This window comes from Primulina tabacum, chromosome 5, assembly GCF_025594145.1.
Source record: "Primulina tabacum isolate GXHZ01 chromosome 5, ASM2559414v2, whole genome shotgun sequence".
NCBI lineage: Eukaryota > Viridiplantae > Streptophyta > Magnoliopsida > Lamiales > Gesneriaceae > Primulina > Primulina tabacum.
In genome coordinates, this window is record NC_134554.1 from 9,721,719 (window position 1) to 9,748,938 (window position 27,220).

The 27,220-nt window shown below is 32.8% G+C and overlaps 3 protein-coding genes across 3 annotated transcripts; 1 reads left to right on the forward strand and 2 right to left on the reverse strand.

Moving 5' to 3' along the window:
• Positions 1 to 1,041: 1,041 nt before the first annotated feature.
• LOC142544720 (fasciclin-like arabinogalactan protein 11) lies at positions 1,042 to 2,188 on the forward strand. Its single transcript, XM_075651754.1, has one exon. The coding sequence runs from the start codon at positions 1,322 to 1,324 to the stop codon at positions 2,051 to 2,053; it is 732 nt and encodes a 243-aa protein (XP_075507869.1). The 5' UTR covers positions 1,042 to 1,321; the 3' UTR covers positions 2,054 to 2,188.
• A 3,380-nt stretch (positions 2,189 to 5,568) lies between these two features.
• Positions 5,569 to 7,856, reverse strand: LOC142546331 (zinc finger protein JACKDAW-like). Its single transcript, XM_075653991.1, has 3 exons — positions 7,291 to 7,856; positions 6,789 to 7,188; positions 5,569 to 6,634 (listed from the first exon to the last, which is right to left on the reverse strand). The coding sequence occupies exons 1-3, from the start codon at positions 7,424 to 7,426 to the stop codon at positions 5,719 to 5,721; spliced, it is 1,452 nt and encodes a 483-aa protein (XP_075510106.1). The 5' UTR covers positions 7,427 to 7,856; the 3' UTR covers positions 5,569 to 5,718.
• Positions 7,857 to 18,734: 10,878 nt separating this feature from the next.
• Positions 18,735 to 26,672, reverse strand: LOC142546332 (syntaxin-71). Its single transcript, XM_075653992.1, has 9 exons — positions 26,393 to 26,672; positions 26,174 to 26,299; positions 20,014 to 20,176; positions 19,931 to 19,935; positions 19,794 to 19,880; positions 19,624 to 19,692; positions 19,497 to 19,541; positions 18,923 to 18,985; positions 18,735 to 18,815 (listed from the first exon to the last, which is right to left on the reverse strand). Exons 1-9 carry the CDS (start codon positions 26,543 to 26,545, stop codon positions 18,735 to 18,737), a joined length of 792 nt encoding a protein of 263 aa, XP_075510107.1. The 5' UTR covers positions 26,546 to 26,672.
• Between the last annotated feature and the right edge of the window lie 548 nt (positions 26,673 to 27,220).

Below are 27,220 nucleotides of genomic sequence, written 5' to 3' on the forward strand. Positions count from 1 at the left end.
TCTTCGTCCCAACTTGACATGAGTTACTACCATTGCAACACCACCAAACCTGCCACGTTGCGCGACTCCCATGGAATCGGTAAACGGGCTATAGTGTACTGCTAGTCGAACAGAGGTACACTAATGTGTTGGACTTATAAGCATTGAGCTCTATAAAGAATTTAGGGATTTTTTTAATCGCATTCATGTTTATTGACATTTTTGTTCCATATTTTGTACTTATTTTGTGTTATTTAATATTTTGAGATTTTTAGGAAGAAAACATGGTTCAAATTTCAAATTATTTAAATGGAGAAATATACATTCTAGCCTTGGATTTATTTTTTGGGGCGTTATTTTCCGGGGCGACGGAATCTGAACAATAGTTTGATCTTTTGATTGAGCATTATGAAATAAATTTTCACGGAATAAGAACACTATATGGATTTTACATGTTAATTTCTTTGTTTATTTTGTTTGCATTTAATCTAGTAAACTAAATATTATATCTTGGTTTGCATTTAATCTAGTAAATTAAATATTATATTTTGTTTGTTATCTAAAACTGGAAGGTGATAGACGAATAATTATTCCACTATATCAATAAACATATGATAAAATCGACTAGAAATATAATTTGATTTCTATATACAACTTCATATCGAAAAATGGAAATTTTACAGCATTTCATATCTATTAAATCTAATTAAATTCATTAATTAAGAATACTTCAATTTTTAGATTTAATTAAGTTTATTAATTTGAGGGATCTTGTAAAACGGTCTTAAGGAATTTCATTGTAATTTGAGTAGTTAATTGATTGAATTTAAAGTTGATGGATCTTGAAAATTTTATAGAATACAACTGTAAATATAAATTCTCAACTTGAGTAACTCGACAAATTTAGAGATCGAACCGCTCCTCCTCACCTATTATATAAAATAGGTGGGTAGCCTCAATTCGTCAAATTATACACAAGATTGATTAGACCCACGGGGCTTGTCTTAATATATATGAATTGGATTAATAATTTTTCAACTATCTATCCACATGTATTAGTTGTGGTTGATTGTATTTATACTCTTCCAATCATCAGCGATTTGTTTGTCTTTAATTCCAAGCGATCGAGTGGTTGCATGTAGAAGATCATCGAAGTAGTCATTCCACCTTATGAGTTCGATATCTTGTACCTAATTTAAAATGGAAACATGAACTCCTCCCACCCATTATAAAACCAAACCTCTTCGTTCTTTGTTTTCCTGAAAACCCATTTCAAAATTAATTAGTTCAAAAAATAAACTAACATAAAAATTATTCATATAGTTTATAAGGGAAAAAAAAAATGAAGCATTTTTTCTCCCTATTTTCTCTTCTTTTCATCTCCCTCCTCCAATCCACCCCGAATTCTGCCCAGTCTCCGGCAGCCGCCCCCGCAGCACCAGGGCCAACCAACCTCACCGCGATCCTTGAGAAAGCCAGCCAATTCGCGACCTTCATTCGCCTTTTACAAACCACGAAAGTGGCCGATCAAATCGACACACAGCTCGACACCTCGAACCAAGGCCTTACCATCTTCGCCCCGACCGATAACGCCTTCTCCAATCTCAAACCGGGCACACTCAACTCCTTCACCGACGAGCAGAAAGTCGAGCTGATACAGTTCCACGTCGTCCCTTCGTTCTTCTCGCCGTCGCAGTTCCAAACCGTGAGCAATCCTCTACGTACTCAGGCCGGCGGAAGCGAAGGAGCATTCCCCTTAAACGTGACTGCAAATGGAAGCCAAGTGAATATAACCACCGGAGTGACTGATGCAACGTTAGCCAATTCTGTGTATAGCGACAACCAGTTGGCTGTGTATCAGGTGGACCAAGTGTTGCTCCCACTCAGTTTTTTCCAGACGCCTCCGCCAGCTCCGGCACCGGTGAAGTCCAAGAAAGCTACCTCGTCACCGGATTCTTCGTCAGGAACCGATGATGGGAGCCCGTCGGATTCTTCCGGGGAAAATTGTTTGTCCAAAAACCAGTTTTTTGCATTCATCTCCAGTATCGTACTGGTTTTGCTTGCACTTTCTTGAATGAGAATGAGTCGATATTTTTCTTTATATTTTATGATTGGGTATTGCTCATTGCTATGTTATGATCTATTTTATTATTATTTTTCATATATGTAATAAAATTAATAGCCTTAATTGATAATATATAATACGATATTCATCAATTTTAAACTATGTATGTCTTTATACAAACTTATTAGCATATGGTTTCAAAATATTTAATTTGTTTATAACGGTAGCATCATTGTGTTAACTTATAATTATCAATCTAAAATTTATAATTTTAAGATATATATTTTTGGTTGTATTTGGATGGAAGGATTTGATTTGAAGAAAATGATTTGATTTTGGAAATGATTTGAAGAAAATTATTTCAAATGACAAACGTAACAAATCAATTACACTTATTACAATTTAAAATGGTTAATTATATACAAAGTAACTTTAAAATTCACTTAAATTCATTTTATCCAATAAGTCAAAAAATTTGAAATGTAATCGACTCAAATGCAATTATTCAACTTCTATGAGGACTAGCCAAATAAATTAGTGGGCCCAAAAACTGTGTAGAAAATGACAGCCCAACAATGATGTACTTGGGCCCAAATACATTGATTTGTGAACCAAAGGATTGACCTATAAAATTATAGGATGTTTTTAATATAAAAAAAAATTTATATCTGACCTATTAAAATCAAATTATTTTAATTTCATATCTGACGTAAATCCATTGTGTTTGTTTGGATATTTTTGAATTACATAGATTTTGAATTCTTTTATCGTGATTTTATGTATTTATATTTAGCATTAGATTTGAAATCCATCTACTAAATACTTCTACTACAAGTACTTCTTTCTTGATATAATTTGGTAAAAAATTCTTAGAAAATAATACACATGTTACCATTCTTAATATTGAAACTTAAATAAACAATAATTTTCCTCATAAAACTACTTATTACATTTAAATTATGGACAAATTATTGAAAATTTAATGATTTTTGTACATGTCCCTATTTGTGTGTGTGTGCGTGTGTTGGAAGTAACCTATCAAGTTTGGCATACCAAAGTACACATATGTTTGGTTAGACTTCATATTATTTATTTACAAAAACTTGTGTGAGACGATCTCACGGGTCGTATTTTGTGGGACGGATATCTTATTTGGGTCATCCATGAAAAAGTAATATTTTTATACTAAGAATATTACTTTTTATTGTGAATATATGTAGGATTGAATCATCTCACAGATAAAGATTCATGAGATCGTTTTATGAGAGACCTACTCTTATTTATTTCCTTAATTAAAATTTAAAGTAACAAAGTATGTAGTTATAAATTCTCTTTTTTTACTCCATTTCCCTTGATAATATATTCAAATTTTTCGGATAACATTAATATTAGTAATTTATCATCAGCATTATGAATATAATTTTCATATGTTATGATTGTGCATTTTCAAGTGAATAAATATATTTACATCGAGAGGTGTCCTTCGAAAATGGTCGTTTTATCGACTACGACCTACCGCTCGACCGGATTCTAAACACATATTCCTCCTAAAACTCGATGAAAAAAATAAGAACTTAAAATTCAATCCACGTTCAATTTCAGAGACTCTTGGATATGCTGTTTTATAAAACTCTAGATGATCATATTTATATGCCTAAATTAATAAATTAAATATACAAAATCAGCTTATTATAACATGATAATATTTCAATTAAGTGTACAATATATTATATTGTACCATTACATATATAATGAATTAAATTGCAATATTATTGCATTATTTATTTTTTAAAAAAAAATTCCTTGTACAATTAAATTCATCTCTCTAAATTATTTTTGTTGGTCCAACTTGCCATACACCATGTATATATATATATATATATATATATATATATATATATATAACATGTTGTACAAGTGTATTTGTGAAGGACACTCGTGACCCATATCCTTGCTGTAAGGGTCCCCGCCAGGCGCCAAGTAACACACACATACACAAGGAATAAAACTAGATCATGGCAAAAGCATTACGCGTACATTTAAATTTTTATTTTTATTTAATAATAATAATTTAAAATAAAGTAAAAATCAATTCGTAAGAAATTATTATTTTTAAGTAAATGTTTGATGTTCTATTTATAATAATATTTTTTATTTTCATATACTACTTTACGAAAAAAAGGAAAATTACATTTGATGACTAAGATAGTTACTTATACCACTTATTCTAATCTGAATTTTTTAAGTGTGAGTGAATTTGGTAGCATCATGTACATTTTAAAAAACAAAAGAGAGTTATTATATAAAATTTTAATTAATAATATGAGAAAAAGAAAGGAGGTGATTAAAATAGAGTGGGCAAGTTACCGACAAAAACAGATGCAAGAATCTTTTTATCGGCCCGAGAATGAATTATCATTACTATATGAAATTTACGTGAGACGGTATCATAAATAAATTTTGTTAAATGTATATTTTATTTATATCATAGATAAAAAATAATATTTTTATTATAAATATGAATATGATTGATATATCTCAGTAATAAATATAAATGGTATCACCATATACCTACTATATTATTATTATTAATTGTCTTACCTAAAAACATTCTGCTCTAATTCCAAGGTCATGCGGTATTGTTAACGTTGACAAGGCCTCGCCCCACTTTCTGAAATCAACAGTCAACCAATAATATATCATAATTAATCGGCCAGCTCACCACAGAATTCAAGAAAAGCAGCCAGCATGCATGCAGGAATATAATATGAATGATGAATTTAAAAGGTGCAAATAATTGATACTACTAAATATTATTATTATTATTTAATTCGTGTATGTATATGTGTGTGTATATATATAAGAACCCAATAATATCGCATTTTGAGTGCAACAATACTGGCTCGATCGAGTTCAGTCGGAAAATGATGTGACGCAGCCGTAAGAACGATGAAGATTAACATTATCGAAATGTTTGCTTGAATCCAAAAAGTGTACCATGCCATATTTATGATACGATATTATAAATTGTAAAAATCGAAAATTTTCTCAGGAATGTGATTTCATACTAGCTAGACCTAAGCAGATTGGGAGATACAATTGGAATGGAGTTCTGCAGTTCCTGAGTTAATATATTTATTACAGAAACGGAAATAACTAAGATTGGGAAAACGAGATTTGGAGGCAGAAATGATAAATACTTAGTCTGTATCCTTTGATTTTCGATTAATCGAGATTAAGCGAGAGCGCTGATGTTTCGCCAAGTCGAGAAAAGGACAAAAATTGAAAAATATACAATTATAATAGATTAAAACTGAAATCGACAACATAAAAAATTGTAAAAATGTAAATATATAGAAAAAGATTTGCAAATTTACCTATTTACACATACAAATCTGATTGAAAATCCTCCAAAATAAACTACGACTTACATTATGCACCCCATCAGAAAACTTTTTACAGAAAACTTGTTTCCATTAGATTGGTTCTCTCTGCGTGATGATGCACATGTAACACTGCATACCTAATGATGAAAAAGTTGATTTTATGAAGAAACGAAGAAGATCAAAATACACTGAATGAGCTGCCAGTTCTAGATAAGGCAACAATGGTCACATTTATTGTATAATAGTACACAAAAAAAAAAAATATTGTAACAAACAAAATTAAACAAACTATAATTCATCTATTGATTTGCCAGTGAACTGGCTGAATCCCACCGGTGAACTCATCGAAACAAATTTCTCCAGCTCAGGTGAGAAAAAAGGGTCGCCGCCGCCGCCTCTTCCCATGCCAAGAAAATCCCTCGTTAAACCATTCTGATCCACCACTCCATGCAACCCGCTAGTAGTTTGAATCATGTCCGGTTGTTTGCCGAAAACCTGGTGCAATTCGCTTCTGTTCTGAGTGAAAGGATTGCTGAAAAATAGTGCATTGGTGGAAGAAGATGAAGGAGAAGAAGTATTCATCAGTACGCCGACGGTGTTGCCAAAAAATGTAGGGTTGCTTTTAGTTGACCCCATTTGCGCTGCCTTCTGTAGCAGCGCGGTGGCGGACATCGGAGCCGACGACGAAAATTTTGGACCAGTGTGGTGCATTTGATTCTCAGAGCTGTAAAGAGGTGACACTGAATCAGCCAATATCGTGTTACTCGTATTCGTATTTGCATTCCCCTTGCTCAGAAACGTCTCCTCCTTCAAGCTTTGCGACTGAGGCAACTGCGAGAGAGACAGATTTCCGTATCCGAACAAATTTTTGGATCCCATTTGCATCATTTCAGGGAACGGGGTCGAATTCGAAGGAATGAAAAGGCTTGAATTCGGAGTATTCCTCTGATGATCCAACCATAGCGGTAGTCTTGACTTGTGTTGAGTATCATGATTGTCCCCTAGAATGGAGTTTCCGGTCCCGAAAATCGACCCAAAACCGGTCCCGAGATGAGAAATACTAGGCTGGAGGTTCATCAAATTCCCATTCAAACTATGCTCATTTCTGAAGTTCAGATTGTTTGTTCCTGTAGTTGTGATATTTCTTGCACTTTCCTCGGCTAAGGCATCACAAAAAGCTCTGTGTGTGATGAAACTATCTCTCCTGCAATAAAGGAGAAGCAAAGAACACTGTTTTCCAACTGTAATTGCCTAATCATTTGCTCGCAATAAATTTTGAATCTGTAAAAGTGCATTAACTAAGGCAGCATTAAATTCTTGCCACAAATATTCCTAAACAAGAAAGATGAATTAAATACCTTGAAAAAAGTGTGCCACAGTCGCACTTATACTCCCTAGTCCCACAAATCTTGGAGTGAGCTTTCCAATCCGACTGAACCGCATACTTCTTGGAGCATTTCTCGCATTTCCACTTCTTCTCGCCATGTTTTCTGCTGTAGTGCTTCTTAACGCCTGTTAAATCTCCGAGTGCTCGCGCCGGGTCGTGGTGGACACAGGTTTTCTCCGGGCAGATGTACACCTTTTTCCTGATTTGGTCCTTGTTTGCTCTTTGCTTCAGCTTCCATGGAAGATTGTGGCCCCTTCTGTGGAGCTGAAGATTCTGGTCTCTCTGGAAACCTTTGTTGCAGATTTCGCAGATAAATCTGTTCTTGGCCATGAGTGTCCCCGGCGAGAGAGCGATGACTTCTGCATCTGGATCTGTTAAATAATCCAATTCCAAATTATGTATCGCATAAAGTGAGAAAACAAATAAAACCCATTATAGATTACGTTTCTAGGAGAAGTGGGCACGAATCTTACCAGGTGTTCCCGGTAGATTTCTTCTCTTCTTGGCCGAAGGGTTGGTTGAGCTGGATTTAGGGTTAGGGTTTTGCTCTTGTTCTTGAGGGAAGACTTTGGTTGAAGAAATAGGAATAGAAAACACATCACCAGACATGATTCAAGAACGATAATGAACACCAAGATTTAAATTTTCTCACAGACACGCACACACACAAGTAAAGTAAGAACAAAGAAAAAAATATTTGGAGGAAGCTACAGTACAAAAGAAACAAGAAAACTTTTCTCCAAATACAGACAGCTGAATCTTTAGCGGCAGAGAAATTAATAATACTCAAATCTCAGAAAGAACACACGCAAAAACTTCGAATCCCAGAAATAAAACAACTCAAGTTGGGTAATTAATATTCCTAACAGAGAGGATCTGGTGAAGGGCTAGAACCATTATTTCAAGAGAGAAAAAAAACCAAAAAATCCATCTAATTAATGATCGATAAAGAGAATATTTCCTCTCTTTTTTCTAACCACCACTGCTATATGTACAAGAACTCTGTTGTTTCTATTCTCTCTTCGAAATTAAGCTTTATTTAGCCTTCAAGAAAACAAATTCATATATTCTCTTTTAATTTCGAAAAACGGTGAGCCATAGATTTTGGGTGAATGGGGCCACACCCGGTTCTCTGCATTTATGTATTTGTACGTATTCATTGGCCTTATGCTGCTTGTAAGTACCTAGAATGTATAGTTCTGTGTGCATGTCATCTGTCTTTACCGCCCCTATACTATAATTACAACTAATATTTAACATGTTCAAAAAAATAATAAACTAATATTTACAATATTTTTCTTTTTCTTTTAATTTTCAAGAAAAGAGTGTAATCATATTTGCGATTCCTTGGGTTTCGATTCGATCGAGTTTTCTCTATATATTTTTTTAATAATTGGCCTCTTTCATTAATGTGTGTAGATTAGGGAAACAAAAGAAATTTGAGTTATTGCAAGAAAGATCTCAGGGTTTGAGTCTTATGAACGAAATGTCGGGTTCTTTTGAATATTAATTAAAAATAATAATTAAAGATAACATACTAGTAATAAAATTTGACATCGTAGATATCAAAATTGCAAGAAACAAATTATACATATCGAAATTTCGAAGTTTTATTCTTATATGTACGTGCCACTTCAAAAACATTCTGCCCTATTTTAAAAATATTTACACATATGATTTTAAATATTTTGAGACCAAAAAAAACTAATGAAAATTAGCTTTAATTTTCGACCCTGTAAAAAGAAACTAATAAAAAGGCCTAGCATTTTCAAAATGACTTTAAAGAGTAGTCACTTGACTTCAGTTTACGGATCAACGAATTCGTTAAAGATTTGTTCCATATATACAATTTGACGCAAAGAAAAACCCTAAATTGAGTTAATCTTACATTGAATTATGGCACATTTTTCAAAAAAATATATTACAAGGATAAAGTAATAAGCAAAAACTCGTGTGATACGGTCTCACGAGTCATATTTTGTGAAACAGATCTCTTATTTGGATCACCTGTGAAAAAGTATTACATTTTATGCTAAGAGTATTACTTTTTATTATGAATATCGGTAATGTTGACCCGTCTCACATATAAAGATTTGTGAGACCATCTCACAAGAGACCTACTCTAATTAATATTATAACAAAAAAAATAGTTGTAATATAAAATTAATATTTATCATAGCAAAAAGTACCATCAACAAATTGATCTGTGTTATCGAAATAGATTTTTCTACGTTACATCACCATACTTCCATATTTTATAGCGTTTGACGGGAACTCGTCAAACAGTATTCTTAAAAGGTTTTAAACATTATTTTACAATAAATTTTAAATTTTTTTCACCACCAGAATGATATAATCGATAGAAACTTAATTTAGATTTCGAGCATCAAGACAATAAAAAAAAGGTTGTGCTCTAAGGTCAAATGGGGGAATGATTTAAGGCTAGCTAGGGGCTATGTGCATGTGTTGATTTATTTTATATCTCGATTTTAGAAATTTTTTTAAATTCAAAATTAAATATAATTGAAATACGTTTATATATACTAGCCTACTTTTAGTTATCACATGAATAGGACCTAAAAGATGGGTAAAAAGATCCCAAAAAAACACCATTGCGTTTCCAAAAAGTGAGCCAACTTTACTGCTCGTGCGATCATACGTAACATCATCACAAGACAGACCAACTAAAAAAATACGTCTATAAAAACGTATATATATTTACATATATTATAGATTTATATGTAATTATTTTACGAGTTTAAAGGGAGAATCCAAACTCAAAATATTTGTTTTTATAGATAAAATCATTAAACTTATTAATTAACTAACCACTTTTATGATAACTTGTACTGGAGCTTGCATGGAATCGTAATATTAATCTATCAATATTAGTCGTATAAGATTAAATTCATTTAACAATGAATTAACATCTTGTATGATAAGATGTAGACTTATTTTTTTTTTTTGTATTTATGAATTCGATTTTTTTTATAAAAAAAACATGAGTTGTACTATGCGTAGGATGATGCTAATAATTGAATATGTTACATAATTATATACTTTTAAATATATGATAGCATTTAAAAATTAGTGATATCGTATTATTAAACTTTTTGTCAAATAAAAATTGAATATCTAAATTTGAGGACAAATTAAGGATAGGAAAATTACTTTTTTGGTCCAGTTTCTTCATCCTTTTTTGTTTTTGGTGAACTAATTTGTCAATTTTTTATTTCGGTAAATTATCTCTTCATACTCGGGCTATTTTTGTTGATTCTCTCCCGGAGTTAACAATTTTCACTAGAAAATGCTGACAAGGGCATTGGCCGAAGTGATGTAGCTTCAAAAAAAAAAAAAAAATTGTCCAATAACTTGTCATTTTTCGGTTCAAGTCCACTAAATTTTCAATTTTTTGTAGTACGACAATAATTTCTAAATTTCAATTATTTTGGTTCATCTAATACCTTAATGTTTATTTTATTTTTTTGTCAAAAAAACGTTGATTAGACAGTGTCTAAAGTTACAAGAAATATGAAAATTTCTTGATTTTGAAAGGAAACCAATTTATTTGGAAGCAACTTAACATAAAATATTGAACAAATCAAACAAAATTTACAAATTTTATGCATTCACAATAATAATTCAATGACTGTGACACCCATAAGTGATTTAATTATAATAATGTAAATTAAATACAAGTATATTAATAAAAATATACTATCAAATATAGACATTCGATCTGGCACAAATAATAAAAAATTGTAGGCGTATATTTGAGATAGATTTGTTTTTAGAATATATATTTGAGATAGATGAAACAATACATAGCGTTTGAATCAGTGAACCAAATTATATGAATTTTGTGTTCATATTCAAAATGTCTCAAATTATGTAACATTGTTTCTGCGAAGACCATTGCTATAAATAGTAGTCGTTAATTCATTTGTCTAAAATAGCAAGTGTAATAATAATAGGATTTGCTTTTAAAATATTTAATTATGATTATAGCTTTTGTTTTATTTTTGAAATATGTATTATTATATGAGTTAGTCGTTTGTGAGACGGTCTCACGAAGCTTTACATGTGAGACATGTCAATCCTACCGATATTCACAATAAAAAGTAATACTTTTCGCATAAAAAGTAATACCCCTATCGATATTCACAATAAAAAATAATAATTTTAGCATAAAAATTAACATTTTTCATGAATAACCTAAATAATAGATATGTCTCACAAAATACGACCCGTGAAACCGTGCAACATACTTATTGTATTTTAATATATTACTATGGTGTACACTACAAACAGTGGTGTTTGTCAGAAACGATGCAATTCCCGATGGGTTATAGATATTATGTATGTATGTATGTATGTATGTATATAATTGAGGGAACCCGTGAACCACAGGGGACCCCATCGGGTGTGTGTCTGTCTGTGACGCAGCAAACTCATCATTGATGTTGTGGCTCCACTCACTCTTTCATGCGTACTAATCAAATTTTATTAAGAAAATATTGTGTATTTTTTTTGGTACTATTTCATTGAATTAGAAAGACATTTCAAGAATAATCGATCTTTAAATCAAATATATCTATTAATCTTTTTAAAAAATTAGTTTCGTATTCATCATGCATTTGCTTAACCCTCAATTATTATATATAATAGAATCTACGCTACTTTCTTATGTATAACGGGTAAACTCCATACTAACAAAATAGCCAACGATAATTGTTATATTATATGCAATAAGTTTGCCCGAACAGGTGTTGATAAAAAGAATCATACTCTTGACCGTTAGTGAATTGTTCACTTATTTTACTAACCCAAGCATTCCGCGGACATTATAACTTTTATATTTTTATTTTATATATATATATATACAAGCATATTTACTCATTTACGAGGAGTTTTATGTCCGATTTGTAAAAATATGGGATTTTAAATTCACATTGATTTTACGCAAAGAATTTTACGTCTTTTTTAAATAACAATAATAAAAGATATCGATGCAGTTTGCTATTTCTTACTATACTAATTAATTAAATTTAGATTGTAGATACTAATTAATTCTTACTATATTTCCAATTACACCCTGATTCAGAGGCCATAAACAAGTCATAGTTCTTGCCGTTCCTCCCTCTTCACAACCCATGTGAGAAATAATTAACAATTCTCTCTTTCTTAACTAAAAATAAAATACAATTATGTATACAATTAAGAGTTTATTTGAAACATTTTATTTTAGCAATAGCTATGGTAATAAGGACATATAATTTTCATTTCCTTTGCCAAGGGCAGACCCAAGAACTTTTATGAGAGTGAGATGGGACAAGGCTATGGATGACAACGTTCTATACAATGGCGGAGTCAGAAATATGGCTCTATCTGGACTACAATTTTAAACTCTAGAATCTTTTAATATTTTAAATTGATTTATCTGGGCTACTATCATATTATTTCAAAATTATACAAAAATTACATATAATTTTTTTTTTAAAAAAAATTAGACCACCCAGACTAAATCTAGGTACATATGTATGTGCCTCCGCCTCTGTTTCCACGTGAGTTTGAGGCTCCGCGGGAAAATCCAAAACGGAAACGAGCATCCCTGAATTTTTCGTTTTTTGGTTCAGGTTCAAGTATTTTTTAAAATCTCCGAAGTAGTTTGAGGCGGATATGAGATTACTATCTCAATCCCCGAACTCGCCCTGAAAGTAATACTGATAATAAAATAATAATATTATTAATATTAATATTATCACTAATAATAATAAATAATAATAATTTTTGATTTGAGAAAATATTCGAACATGTCTTCTTCTTGACTCACTAATATTTTTGAAATGGAGATTGAGGCGTCGATGTGAATTTAATCCCCACAGTTTCGGGTTCAAGGATTCTTCGAACCCAAAAAAACGAGAATCAAGGCGAGTATGGGATGAGATATGGGAATGGAATTTGGGCCCCGCCCCATTGTCATGGTCTAAGGCAAGGCAACCCAAAACTTAAGGTGGTAAACTTGGTTAGCTAAAAATATTACACATAAAATTCTAAAGAGTTTTCAGCTAATAAATATATGGGAAAATTATATTTGTTGTCTTGTAATTGTAAGTTTTTTATTTTTTGTCCTACTATCAATCAATTCAAGGTCTTAATCCAATATTTTTTTTTTTTTGGATTTTTTTCAACGAAGTGTTGATATGGTGTCGAAAAATGATAATTTGATAGCAGAAAATAATGATTTGGTGTATAAAAATTTCGACTTGGTGCAGCACATTGCTTACGTGTTTAACTAAAAAATATAATATTATAAATTTTACAAAAAATATTTAAACAAACCTGACGTGATCTGATATTTATATGAATCATATTTTTCATACAAAGCTACAAGAATTTCAATTTGTGAAAACTCTTTCACCAAAACTTTGGAAAACACAACGAAGGAGCCGTCAATAATTCTTAAGTTTTATAAAATTATTTTACGTTCTATAAATTATAGTATAAAATGCAATGTACTCTCCATGGTAGATAAAAATTGGGGAAAATTAAATAAATATATAAAATTAAACAACTTTTATAGTCTCCGAGGAGAATAAATTAAATCTGTGCGCGTGAACATCCCCGAATTGAGTCAAGGGAGTGGTTAGCACTGTGTAAGGTTATTTAAATTATTTTAGATTATTTTAGAAAATGTAATTTTTATATTTCAAAAAATTACATATGTAATGTTACTTTTAGTTACATCGGACTTCCTCACCAAGTATTTAAATTTAAAAAGCAAGATTAAGCGGTGATCAATTGATATTAAGTATGAATGAATTTATATAAAACTTAAAACACAAAGATTTGGTTAAAAAAAAAACCCCGATTAAAATTATGGTTGACTATTTTTTTTTGTTGGGGAGAAAAATGTTACAATTGGAGCTATATCGAACCAGATGTTCGTCTCGAATTTGAGATTTTAGTGTCAGATGAGTTACGACTATCGGCTGGTTAACAATAATACATAATAGCGGCTGAAGCACACACGTTGTATGTAACATAATATTTGATATTTGAAATATTGTTTAATCAATTTATAAAACGAATATTTGACATTTGTAATTTGATATGAATATTATAATTAATGTGTTTATACACATTTTTGTGTATGACAAAAAATCTATTTCTCTATTAAACTTAATTTCAATAAAAAAAATAATAATATTATGGTAGAAAAAGAAAGGCTTTTTGCGTTAAAAATACTAACCGTAAGGTTTTTTGAAATTGAGAAGTTTTCAAATGTGTTGGTACGGTTAGAGCTTCTATTTTGGGGAAGATTTCAGACGTAGAAATGACGTGGTTGGAATTATTATAATTTATATGTGGTGTTAAAGAGGAGGGTAAAAAAGGAAGAAATTTTGGTGTCCTCCTCAAGCAGTTATTCTAACCTACTCACACTTAATAATATAGTATAGATATAGTATAGAAGTACAGACGAAGGAAGTTGTACAAAAGTTAAAATACAATGATTTGAAAAAAAAACGAAGAGGCAAATATTAAAACTATATATGGTTGACCACATTAAGTAAGAATGAAGTTTTATAAAAGTTAAAACACGAGATAATTATATTAAAATTATATTTAAATATGTTTTTCACCCTTAAACTTTGACCAATATATTTTATGCTTTTCAGAATTTTGCCCACCCGTTAAGTCAGCCAACGGGAGTAGTTCTTTTTCAAAACCACAATTTTTTTGTATAGCAAATTTTTTAATAAATAAATAATAATAATAATAATAACATTCTTTAAAAAAATTATATAACTAATTAATAATCAGTTTACAATAAATTATTGACCTCAAAACCAAGTGGTCCATCCTTCGATATGATTTATTATATAAAAATTGAAATTTATTATAATTACTCTACTCCAATATATATATTATTTTAAATAATAAAGTATATCCGCAAAATAATATAGAAACTAACTGCTTTTGGCTTTATGCCCTTGGATCTTACTACAAGATGAATTATTCTCTCTTCCATACCCCACCGCTCCACCCCTCTCTCCATCTTGATAATTTTGAATATATCGATTTATATATAAATAAATATATTAATTGTTTATTTTGTAGGACTATCACCATTATGAATTAAATTTATTCCTAATAAAAATTAAATACATAATATTTTTGTAATATAAATGACTAATAATTAACTTTAATTAGTTTGATTACTTCACAAGGTTTGCTATTATTTTTTCTTAGAGTTAAATTTTAGTTCAAGTTGTTTTAAATTATAACAAAATTGAAACATGAAATATGCACAAGCAGTTCAATTTTGTTTTCATCTTTTATGGAATGAGAATTGTTGGTTGTAAGAATCGAAATCGTCCTTTTTAGAATTATGGAGCTAGCTAGGTAATAGCAACGTTTTGAATAATTAATTCTTTCAAATAGACTATTATCTTATGTAATATATATCTTATCATACTATCTCACGTATATCTATATCCGTTAGATAAGTCAACTCAACTCATACTTATTATGAAAATTATTACTTTTTTAAAAAAAAAAATTCATGAAAAATGTTACATAAAAAATAACATTTTTCATGAATTGAGTTAAGTCGAAGATCTGTCTCATAAAATTTATATTTGAGACCATCTCACAAGAGTTTTTTATATATTTTGTATGTGTTAAATGCTTATATAGCTGAAATAATTGCCTAAATATGATTATTTTAGTTCTTTTTAAATTAATAAATTTTTTATATTTTTATTAAGAGTGAATCAGTCTAAAAATTAAAGATATATATAGCACTGCAGCACCCCCACATATTGTGGGTTGATTTATTAATAAAATAAATAACTAAAACTTTGTGTTCTAACTCTGATTTCCAATCACGTACGACATCACTACCATCATCCACTACTATCTTAATAATTATTAGTTGAAATTTCACACCCAATGGAAATGGTTTAATTATTGAAATTTTCGAGTTGATTCATATTTATAAATTCCACAATGTTCTATCAACATTAATTTATAAGCAAAAATTATTAATATATTGTAGATAATTATAGTATATATTAAAAGAAATTATATTTTTAAAATATAATATTTTTTAATTGATATGGTTGATATTCATGTTTACGTCGTGATCAAGCGGCCTAACGTCAGAAGAATTTTGGTCGTCATCATCAAGAATATAGTTTAATTCTTATGGACCGACGAGTTCTAACTTCTAAGTCGTCTTAAACTGTGTCGAATTCACATTATGAAACATTTTTTTTTATTCTATCTCAAATTCTATATGATTAAGATGAGAGAATAAATCGAAAAATAAAATAACATAACTATTTTTAAATTAAAATTAATACAAATAATTAAATGAACAGCTTGATAGTCAGACCTAATATATTTTGACATGGAATAATTTGAATTGCGTCGTAAACTTTTACCTATGTATTGTTCTTTAATATTCTGAAACTTTTGGGTGACGAACTTATATACAGAGATGTCAAAATGAGGTAGGTCTGTCCCGTCTCATATTAATATAAAATAAGTGAATTGTGTTGAAACTTGACAATTTCCCAATCTGTTAAAATGAAGGGCCCTGCCCGGCCTAATGGTTGCTCGGGTTGGGGCAACGTAAATTGACTAGATAAAGACTTGAAACCATATTCTCTCTTTTATTATCTTTTGAGTGAAAATGTATACAAGCATCGACCACTATAATATAATACTTGGTAGCCTTACTTTTGGGTTGAGAGAGATATGGGATTTTAGTGGCGAGGTATTTGTCAACCTTTTGTATTACCTTTTGACTTATTCTGAATTTCTCTTACCAACTCTATGCATGGATTAAACCAAAAGTGGAACCATATTCACTCAACATTTTACTAAATTTCGATATTCTATGGCCAAATCCGTTTGATCTGGCATTTTCACCGTAAGGTAGATAGATCATCTTTATAGAAAAGTTTAACATGCAGAATTTGTAGACAGAAAAATTACAAGCGGAGACGCCTCTTTCGCCAGTAATATTTACTGGCTACTGATGCACATGTGTTGCGTGAATATAATATTTATATATAAAAAATAATATTTTAACATTTTAATTTTTTATCACATAGAATTAATTTAATTTGAATCAAAGGGTATTGTTGGGTCACTTGATTGAAAACTTATAGGGGTTAAAAAGAGAAAATTAGGAAGAATGAAAGTGATCAAATTGTAGAGATATTAATGAAATTTTGAAAATATTTCTCCATCGGCGTCAAATATTTTCTCTAGGGTTTTGTCGCAATAGATATCACACATAATGAAGAGAATATGAAAAATCGTTAGGATATAACACAGTTGGCACGTCAAAGTTTTTCCTCGGTTGTATACGGCCCACGAGGTGAAGGTAAACTTTTGGTTGATCTTTTTTTAAGTAAATACACTGTTTTATGTACAAGGTCATACGTGGTGTGACAGTCTAAAGTAATTGTTTTCCTAAAAATAGGAGGATGTCATTCTCATGTCCAATCACATGCACTTCCGCATCTTGTCGGACTTCTATTTAATATTCCACTAAAAAATATCCCAAGTATTCAAGTCTGCTATTTGATGAGATCAAATTTGACGATAAAACAAGATCCTACCTAGTTCTTTCCCAAACTTCAATTTCAGCAAAACTCACTTTTAAATTTCAATTTGGGTTTCTTCATAAAAAATTTGAGATGCAATACAAATGTGAAACTAGTGGTCTAATTAAATGCGTCATATATCATGTTTACGGTCGAAGATGCTATGATTAAAAATAATATTGTCTCATCTAACATGTTATTGTATATACATATGTTGAGTGCAATCTTTAACTTCGATAAATATAATAAAAAATTTTATGCATTTGAAATACACCCAAAATATGTGTCATTTTAAATCCATTATTCTAAGTACCTTATAAAATCAAATCTCTAGTCTCAAATCAAATATTTTTCATCCAAAAGGAACCTTACATAATTTGTTTTATGAAAGGGAAGATCCCACTAAAGTGAACCTAATATTCTCGAGAAAGACAATTCAATACCTAATATTCTCGAGAAAGACAATTTTTTCCCGGACAATCCTGTAATCAACATTGTGTTTCACCATAAAATTTACCACGTCGCGCCAAGATATAATCCAGCACCCCCATGGGCCAAGACCTAAGAAAATGGACTGCAGGTACAAACTACGTTGCTTTGGCTTCAGATCGATGGAAGATTGCTAGTATCAACAAAGTTTACAGTATCCACGGAGAAAGATCACTAAGTAGAAACAAGACGGGTACAATCATGCAAGAGCACATATTGCATCTCATTTAATCGCAATTCTGAAGTGAGAGTCCATGAAATCTAACGCTTGCACAAAATAATATTTCAGTGGTAGCATAAACATTGCACGTCGTTGAGTTCTCAGAACTATTTTGATGCAGTAAGCATACTCCCAACATAAAAAGTGACGAATTAAACGAAACTTTATCGCCTCTCGTTTAAATTCACACGCAGTATTTTGATGCAGTAATCATATTCCCAACATAAAAAGCATGAATACCAAACAATTACACAAACATACATAAAGCGGCAAATCATCAGTGCAGAATAAACCAGATACATCATGCAGTTTCATCAAATAGACCTCGCGACGATTATTTCTTCAACACACTGCAAGGAAAAATTTCCAGTCAGCATTAATCTCAATTAAGCATTTGAAAAGCTCACCATGACGAATATTATGAATCCCATTGTTTAGTATTTAAATTTAACTCCATAGAGATTATGTGAGCGGAATTAGTATGTAATTCTTAGATAATCGGTTAGAATTTACATACTGTTAAGAAAAGAGACCAGTTTCCTATAAGTTCAGGAATCACCATATAAATAAAACAAAAATCAATAACTTACTTGTACAAATAGGCGGCAATTCCAAGAATTATACAGAGTAAAATGATATCGATACAGAAATTTCGACTGGATCTCAGCTGGAAGAAAAACAAAAGTTCAAGCAAGTGTACCAGTGAAAAAATTGTAGTGTAATGTGCTGATAGAATAGAGCATAACTAGAACGATAAGTTACAGATTTGGTTACCTGATTAACAGTGTCCTTCAGTCTGACATTGGTGTTTTTGAGGTCGGAGGTTGCCTTGTCTACCTGTAAAGTGTAGAGTAGTCAACAAAAGAACTTAGAACTATCTCCGACAAAGTCTCAAGGTACATCTGATCAATTCCTCAACACTTACACGTGACTAGCAAGAAGTTACTACTGTGTTCTGCAAACTTTAAGTACTGCTCAGCATTGGAAAGAAAACTATCGTGTTTTTATTGCAATCTAGATCTACTAAGCTAAGGTGCTAATGAAGGAGAGATGTATCGGGTGTCATTGTCTATATGATGATATTTTTTCTCCTTAATGGTCCTGAGATGTGCATTCATTTATTAAATGAAAAGTAGATGAGTGATTATTAACCAGAATCCTGTCTACCCTCTTCTAATGTAAGAAAATAACTGAGAAAATATATAGGTTCAAGAAAATGTACTATAGATAGGTAAAATACATCAGAACGTAACTAAAGCAAATAGAGAGCATGAGAGAGAGAAACATGAACAAAGTACATAACTTAATATGTGCTTAAAATATTACAGTGTTGATAATATTGACTAACCTTAGTGTCAATTTCATCCATAAGAGGAACTTGCCTATCGACTTCCTGCATAAAATAAATAATATTTCAATTTACGACCCATAAACGTTGAAGGCAAAGGAGAGGAACAGAAATTGACAAAAGAAACCTCGTTCATGTCATGAGCCATGTTTTTTAAGGTGTCCAAACCTTCAGCTATCATGTCCAATCCTTGGTCCTGTGTCATGAAGATAAGACATTGTTAGCCAGACGCTATCGATAAAAATGATTGAGCTTCACGGATAATTATAATATATGCTGCTCCGGCTAAGAACATGCCTGCTTCATTTTTCGCATTTCATACTCCTGCCTGAATTGACTTGACTCTTCAGTTTGCTGAAAGTATTCATTGTCAAACCTGTCCTTCTAGAATTTGAAGTTAATTGCACAACCATGAGTGAAATAATGAACAGTACTGATACTCGTCCAAGAAAAAAAACACTAAAACAGTTAAATACATATATAATCTAGGAAATGAACCTCGTAGAAAAGAAAAAACCTGAATCGAATTTGATATCCGAACGTGGAGGAGCTGAAGTTCCCCAACCGAAAGATGATTTAGGTGCAGATGCAGAGCCATCTGGTATGGCTTGAATCCTATCCGGCAATGCAAGGACCAAATCATTACGGGTGGTAAGTTCTTCTGTTGAAAGTCCTTTAACCTACAACAAGACAATAGTCAGTCCTGAAGTTAAGTCCAAAACAGAAACCAAGACTTGTTTACCCAAGACAAAATACAGATGAAAGAACAGAAACTAAAACCAAGACAGAAAAAAAGAAACTCCAAATGGCTTGAAAACAGCAGAAAATTTGATAACAAATCAAACAGACAAGATGACAATCTAGCAAGTTCAGACAATTCTGCATGAAGCTGCTCTGACACTAATTATTAAAATCATTACAAGATGCTCAAATCAAGAACCACCCACCAAAATTCCCAAAGACCTATCAACATATAACCAGCTCTTCAATTCATAATCAATCTTAAAGCAAACCATAAAGCAGTTTTCTAGTTGAGAACAAGTATTCCCCTTAAAATGTCTATCTTCAAATCAGTGATGTGAAAAGAGTTCAACAGCACTTCTTTGAAATGTAATTGCCTAAATCAAGTAGAAAAAATAAGAAAGGCATCATATATTATTATCAAGGTCTTGCCAGACAAACAGTTAGAATCACATTTAAACAAGATGTACAGCATTTGTGCGTGAATCGCAACCACTCTCTCTGGAACAAGCTTCTACATATATTAGGTCCTCAAAAGGTAGCGAATGCTCAATGTTCTCTTTTACTTCTTTCGAGGGAAACCATGATATATTAAAGCAAGTATCATCGTTTAGGTAACCCATAACAGATACTGCAAGCTCTAGAATAATATACAGAAACAACATTTTGGAGCCCGCATTTCCCCCAATTCTCAAGTCAAGAGTAAGTAAACAACAGTCTTGATCATCCGTCTCTGGATTATTGATTCACACAATTGTCCCACAAGCTTCAAGCTAAAATAACAACAAATAACTAAAGGCTAAACAACTGAAGTAGATACTATAAACAAATAAATGGAACTGATAACAGAACATTCGCTTCCTTTGCTAACAGATTGGAGAGGGGTCATGTGAAACAGAAGTATGATAGCGCCCACGTAGAATCTGTTGAGTGGCTTAGTTAGTTTGGTAATTGGCTTCTTACTGCGAAGAAATAAAACGTGTTTTGTTATTTTAGGCTTTTAGCAACTTTACGGTTACAGTAGTTGGTTTAGTATTTGTAATTGCACACATAACTATTTTTCTTTCAGTACGAAATAAGATGCAGAGTTCATCTTCTTCGGTTTCCCTCTCCACATTTAACATGGTATCAGAGCAAGGGTTTCGATCCCACTCCTCGATGCAATACTGATTCTAGCTTACTCGGATGGAATGCGTTACGATTCCAGCTGTTCCAATCCAATCCGAAAATTGAGGCGATAGATAGGAACCAGACTGAAATAGCGACGGTCAAATAGCTTGATTGATCAGTGCTAGCTCTAAATCATGGCGAATTCAGGTAATTTCAACGATCCTTTGTTTTTGCATCCTTCCGATACACCAGGAATGAATTTGGTGAATGATCAATTGCTTGGAGTAGAAAATTATGGAATTTGGAGTCGAGCTATAATAATAGCATTGAAGGCTAAAAATAAGATTGCGTTCATCGATGGATCATATCCACGCCCTGCGGTTGGACATGGTTCTTTACCGCAGTGGGAACGATGCAATGCTTTAGTTCTGTCATGGCTTATGAATACTGTATCTAAGGAGATCTACGGAGGGATTGTATATTCAACAGATGCTTCAATGGTTTGGGATGATTTGAAAGAGCAATTTGATAAAGTGAATGGTTCTCGTATTTTTTCGATTCATCGTGATATAAACAGATTAACTCAAGGAAATAGTACTATTTCAGCTTACTATTCAAAACTCAAACATATGTGGGATGAGTATGCTTCATTGGTAACGCTCCCTTCTTGTGAATGTGATACAGCAAGGAAGTATGTGAGTCATGATCAGCAACAAAAATTACTTCAATTTCTTATAGGATTGAATGATATTTATATGGCGGTTCGTAGCCAAATTCTTATGATGAGTCCACTTCCGAGTGTTGGCCAAGCCTTTTCTATTATATCACAAGAAGAATCTCACAGATCATTGATGTCCGTAATCCCTCAACCAGCATCTGTGTTCTACTCAACACAATACAAACCTGAAGAGTCAAAGAAAAATCAATCATATTACGAGGATTCAAAGAGAAATCAGCCTTACTGTGATCATTGCCATTGGACAGGACATACTAAAGCTGTGTGTTATAAACTAGTTGGATATCCACCAGGGCATCGATTATATGGGCAGCAACCTCGTGGTGGTGACTATAGAAAAAATCCAAGGGGCTTTGTAAAACCAAAGAAACCTACTACAGCTGTGAACTTGGCTGAAGATAATGCTCCTAAAGAATATTTGACAGAGGAAAGTGGGTCACATGCTCCTATTGCACCTACTCCAGTTTTTTCTCAAGAGCGGTATGCTGAAATAATGAAGCTGTTAGGAGGCCATAACATACATCCAACAAGTACACCAGTTGCTAATATGGCAGGTAATAATACTTCGAAAGCATTCACAAACTGGATAATAGACACAGGTGCAAATGAACACATGACTGGGCGTCTATCATTGCTGCAAAATGCTAAAACCATGGCCGATTCATCTAATTCTGTAAAATTGCCAAATGGTGATAAGCTGTCTGTTAGCCACATTGGTTCTATTACCCTGTCTCCCTTACTCACCCTGCATAATGTGCTTGGTGTTCCCATTTTCAGTTCAATCTATTGTCTGTTTCCAAACTTACCAAATCTCACAATTGTTTTGTCACTTTTTATCCTTCGTTTTGCTTATTTCAGGACCTAACGAGTGGGAAGATAGTTGGGATTGGTAAAGAAAGGAATGGACTGTACCATCTTGTTGACCACTTGATTCAGCACTTCAATCCATCACCTACTGTAAATTCGTTACCTTTGTCTAATTCTAGTTGCAGTACTTTGCATTACCAGAATAATTTTGTGCGTAATAGTTCAATGTCAATTGATTGTGATGTTTGGCATCAAAGGTTAGGACATATGTCAGTTTCTAGGATGCAATTGTTACCTTTTCTAAAAAAAACTGTATCAATAAATCATTGTTCAATTTGTCCTCAATCGAAGCAATCCAAACTTGCATTTCCCAAGTCAAGTTTTACAAAAACCTTGTCCCTTTTTCAACTTGTACACATGGACATTTGGGGTTCATTTAATACACCTACGTACAATGGGGAGAAATATTTCTTAACAATTGTTGATGATTTTTCAAGAGGGAAATGGGTATTCTTAATGCAATCCAAGCTGGATGTATTGGGAATTCTTAAACATTTTTTTGCCTTGGTTCATACACAATTCTCTACTCATATTAAATCTATTTGGTCCGACAATGCTGCTGATTTTTTCAAATCAGAATGTAGCAATTTTTTTGCCTCACAAGGTGTTATCCACTTCAGTTCTTGTCCTTAAACTCCACAACAAAATGGGATGGTTGAGCATAAGCATAGACACATCCTTGACATAGCTCGATCCTTAAGATTCCAAGCTTCTCTCCCTCTGAGGTTTTGGGGTGATTGTGTGTTGACATCAGTTTATCTAATCAATAGAACACCAAGTCCCTTACTGGGAAACAAAACTCCTTTTGAGATCTTGTTTCACAAAAGTCCAACATATGATCATCTTAGAGTGTTAGGCTGCCTTTGCTATGTTGTAGCTTCTCCTTTTGAGCATAAATTTTCAGCTCGTGCTGCAGCCTGTGTATTTTTGGGATACTCCAATGTTCAAAAAGGATATAAAGTCATGAATATCCAAACCAAGAAATTTTTTGTCTCACGAGATGTTGTGTTTCATGAGAACATATTTCCTTTTAATGACAAGGTGCCAATTGTTTTCCCATTCCCATCCTCGATGTCTTGTCCAGAAACCTTTTTTGAAGATGACTGCCTTCGTCAATCTATAACTGAGTCTCCAAGTTCTTCTATACCTGATGGTGATCATCCATTACCACTGAGACGATCTTCTAGAACGAAGACCATTCCTCAGTGGACCAGAGATTTTTCTTGTCCTACAATACATCACAGCAACTCCACTCAATGCTTGTATCCTATTTCTCAACACCTTTCTTATTCCAAATTTTCTCCAGCCTATCAAAAATTTGCAGCAGCTATTTCTTCATTTTCAGAACCTCGCTTTTATCATGAGGCAATAAAGGATTCTAGATGGCAAAAGGCTATGGAATTAGAACTTGCCGCTTTGGATTCGAATGGGACTTGGGATGTGGTTGATCTTCCTGATAATGTTAAACCCATTGGTTGTCGATGGGTGTACAAAGTGAAACATCATCCGGATGGATCCGTTGACAAATACAAAGCTCGTTTGGTTGCCAAAGGGTATACACAACAGCCGAGGATCGATTTCCATGACACTTTTTCTCCTACTGCCAAAATCGTCACCATACGCTGCTTGCTTAGCTTGGCAGCTAGCAATCATTGGCCATTAACTCAGATGGACGTGGCTAATGCTTTCATTCAAGGTGATTTGGATGAGGAGATCTTTATGACACTCCCATCTGGTTATCACATTCAAAATCCTCATAAAGTATGTCGTTTGCGCAAATCCTTGTATGGCCTTAAGCAGGCTTCGCGACAATGGAATCATAAATTTGCAGGCATCATGCAGGATGCAGGTTACACACAATCACACCATGATCACTCTCTATTTACCAAACGTGACTCCCAGAATATCACTATCTTGGTGGTTTATGTGGATGATATTGTCATCACAGGAAGTAATTCAGAGTTGATTGCAGAATTGAAGCTTTTCTTACACTCTCGGTTGCAAATCCGAGATCTTGGTAAGCTAAAATATTTCTTGGGCATTGAGATTGCTAGATCATCCGAAGGCATATACCTCAATCAGCGCAAGTATGCTTTAGAACTAATTGCAGATTCCGGTATATCTGGGAGCAGACCTTTTGAGAGTCCGATGGAACAGAATAAGAAGTTGACCACTAAAGAATTGGATAGCATTATTGATCAAGCCAAACCTGGGAGTGCTTCTGACCCCTTGCTGCTCAGTCCTGATTCTTATCAGCGGTTGGTTGGTCGACTAATCTATCTCACCATCACACGGCCTGACATATCATATGTGGTTCAACATCTCAGCCAATTCATGCATTCGCCAAAGTACTCAAATATCTGAAATGCTCTCCTGGTCTTGGGATCTTCTTACCAGCCCAAAATTCTATGGTTCTTTCAGCTTATTGTGATTCCGATTGGGCTTCCTATCCTATGACGAGGCGTTCCTTGACTGGTTTTTGTGTTAAACTTGGTAGTTCGTTATTGTCTTGGAAAACCAAGAAGCAAAACACAGTGTCAAGATCATCGGCAGAAGCCGAATATCGAGCCATGGCAACCACTACTTGCGAAATTGTTTGGATTCGTGGTATCTTGCATGATATGGGAGTCACTTTTCATCAACCAGCCACTCTTTACTGTGACAATATGGCAGCGCTTCATATTGCTACTAATCCTATGTATCATGAACGTACTAAACATATTGAGATCGATTGTCACGTCGTCCGCGAGAAAATCATGATGGGACTTCTTCAGACTGCTCATGTTTCTTCTACTGATCAACTTGCTGACATCTTCACCAAGAGCCTGGGCAAAGATCAGCACCATTATCTACCGTCCAAGCTTGGTACTCGAAATCTGTACCAAGCTTGAGGGGGGTATGTTGAGTGGCTTAGTTAGTTTGGTAATTGGCTTCTTACTGTGAAGAAATAAAACTGTGTTTTGTTATTTTAGGCTTTTAGCAACTTTACGGTTACAATAGTTGGTTTAGTATTTGTAATTGCACACATAACTATTTTTCTTTCAGTACGAAATAAGATGCAGAGTTCATCCTCTTCGGTTTCCCTCTCCACATTTAACAGAATCAGTAGAAATAATAAATCAACGCATACAATAAAAACACTGAAAATCAGAAAGCCAATCAAGCATCCCGAAAAGTCAAATTAAAGTGAATTATTGACAACAAACCAGAATCAACGCCAAACCTTCTTAACAGCTAATCTCTGCAACTTAGGAACCTCTTCGAACAATTTGGCCTTGGTCCTCCGAATCTCAGCATTGATCGCCACAACCGATGCTCTATTCTTCTCCGTCGAAGCTGTCTCCGCCTTCTACCCGAATTCCAGCAAAAAAGAAACTCAAACTCGAACTCAAATAAAGACTCGTAAACTAAGAAAACTGATGCAGAAAAAAAAAAGCTCAACCTGGAGAGCAGATTCAATGTCGGACTCTACCGAAGCGTAAAGGCGAGCGAACGCATCGTCGCCGGCGACGTTGGATTCCTTGGTGGCGACGTCGTATTTGTCGTACTTTTTGCAGATCGAATCCACACGAGTCAGTAGATCGATCACACTCATTTTTCGCCTCGAATTTAGCTCTTGATGAGTTTAGGTTTGAATTTGTTGGATCGAGAAAAGAGATCGGAGAGATCGACGACTCAGAGGGTTCTATTGTAAACAGGCTGGACTTGTTTCCCTTAGAATTATTAATTAATATAAATAATTAGAATTTTAGATTCAGATTTAAATTTGAAAGAATTGTCTTTCTAATTTAACTAATTAAAATTAAAATCACTGCGATGAATTTAAAACTAGTATAATGTTAACCTTATGAATTATTATTGTTATAATAATCTTATATTATTTGAAATTATACATTATAAAACTCAATTAAATCACTCAACGAATTAGTTTCAATCAACTCGATAGAATGTACCTATGATAATATCTATTTTTAATTTTTTTTTTCTTGTGAGACAATCTCACGGATTTTTATCTGTGAGACGGTTCAATCCTGTCGATATTCACAATAAAAAGTAATATTTTTAGCATAAAAAATTAATAATTTTTCATGGATGACCCAAATAAGTGATCTGTATCACAAAATACGACTCGTGAGACCGTTTCACACAAGTTTTTGTCTTTTTTCAATAACTCAAATTGAGATTGAATCCCCGAGTTTTCCTAGATTTAATAAGTGATGATAAGAGTAAACTCCCGACTCGCAATCTCATGTTTACAAAAATAATCACT

Bases quoted from the DNA above. Each gene is read 5' to 3' on its own strand.
- LOC142544720 (XM_075651754.1), top strand. From the start codon at position 1,322: ATGAAGCATTTTTTCTCCCTATTTTCTCTTCTTTTCATCTCCCTCCTC.
- LOC142546331 (XM_075653991.1), bottom strand. From the start codon at position 7,426: ATGTCTGGTGATGTGTTTTCTATTCCTATTTCTTCAACCAAAGTCTTC. The intron at 7,189-7,290 runs GTAAGATTCGTG...ATTATTTAACAG, and splicing joins AAATCTACCGGGAACACCTG to ATCCAGATGCAGAAGTCATC. The intron at 6,635-6,788 runs GTATTTAATTCA...CCTTTATTGCAG, and splicing joins TGTGGCACACTTTTTTCAAG to GAGAGATAGTTTCATCACAC.
- LOC142546332 (XM_075653992.1), bottom strand. From the start codon at position 26,545: ATGAGTGTGATCGATCTACTGACTCGTGTGGATTCGATCTGCAAAAAG. The intron at 18,986-19,496 runs GTTAGTCAATAT...TACACTTTACAG, and splicing joins TGGATGAAATTGACACTAAG to GTAGACAAGGCAACCTCCGA. The intron at 18,816-18,922 runs GTAACCAAATCT...TTTTTCTTCCAG, and splicing joins TGAAGGACACTGTTAATCAG to CTGAGATCCAGTCGAAATTT.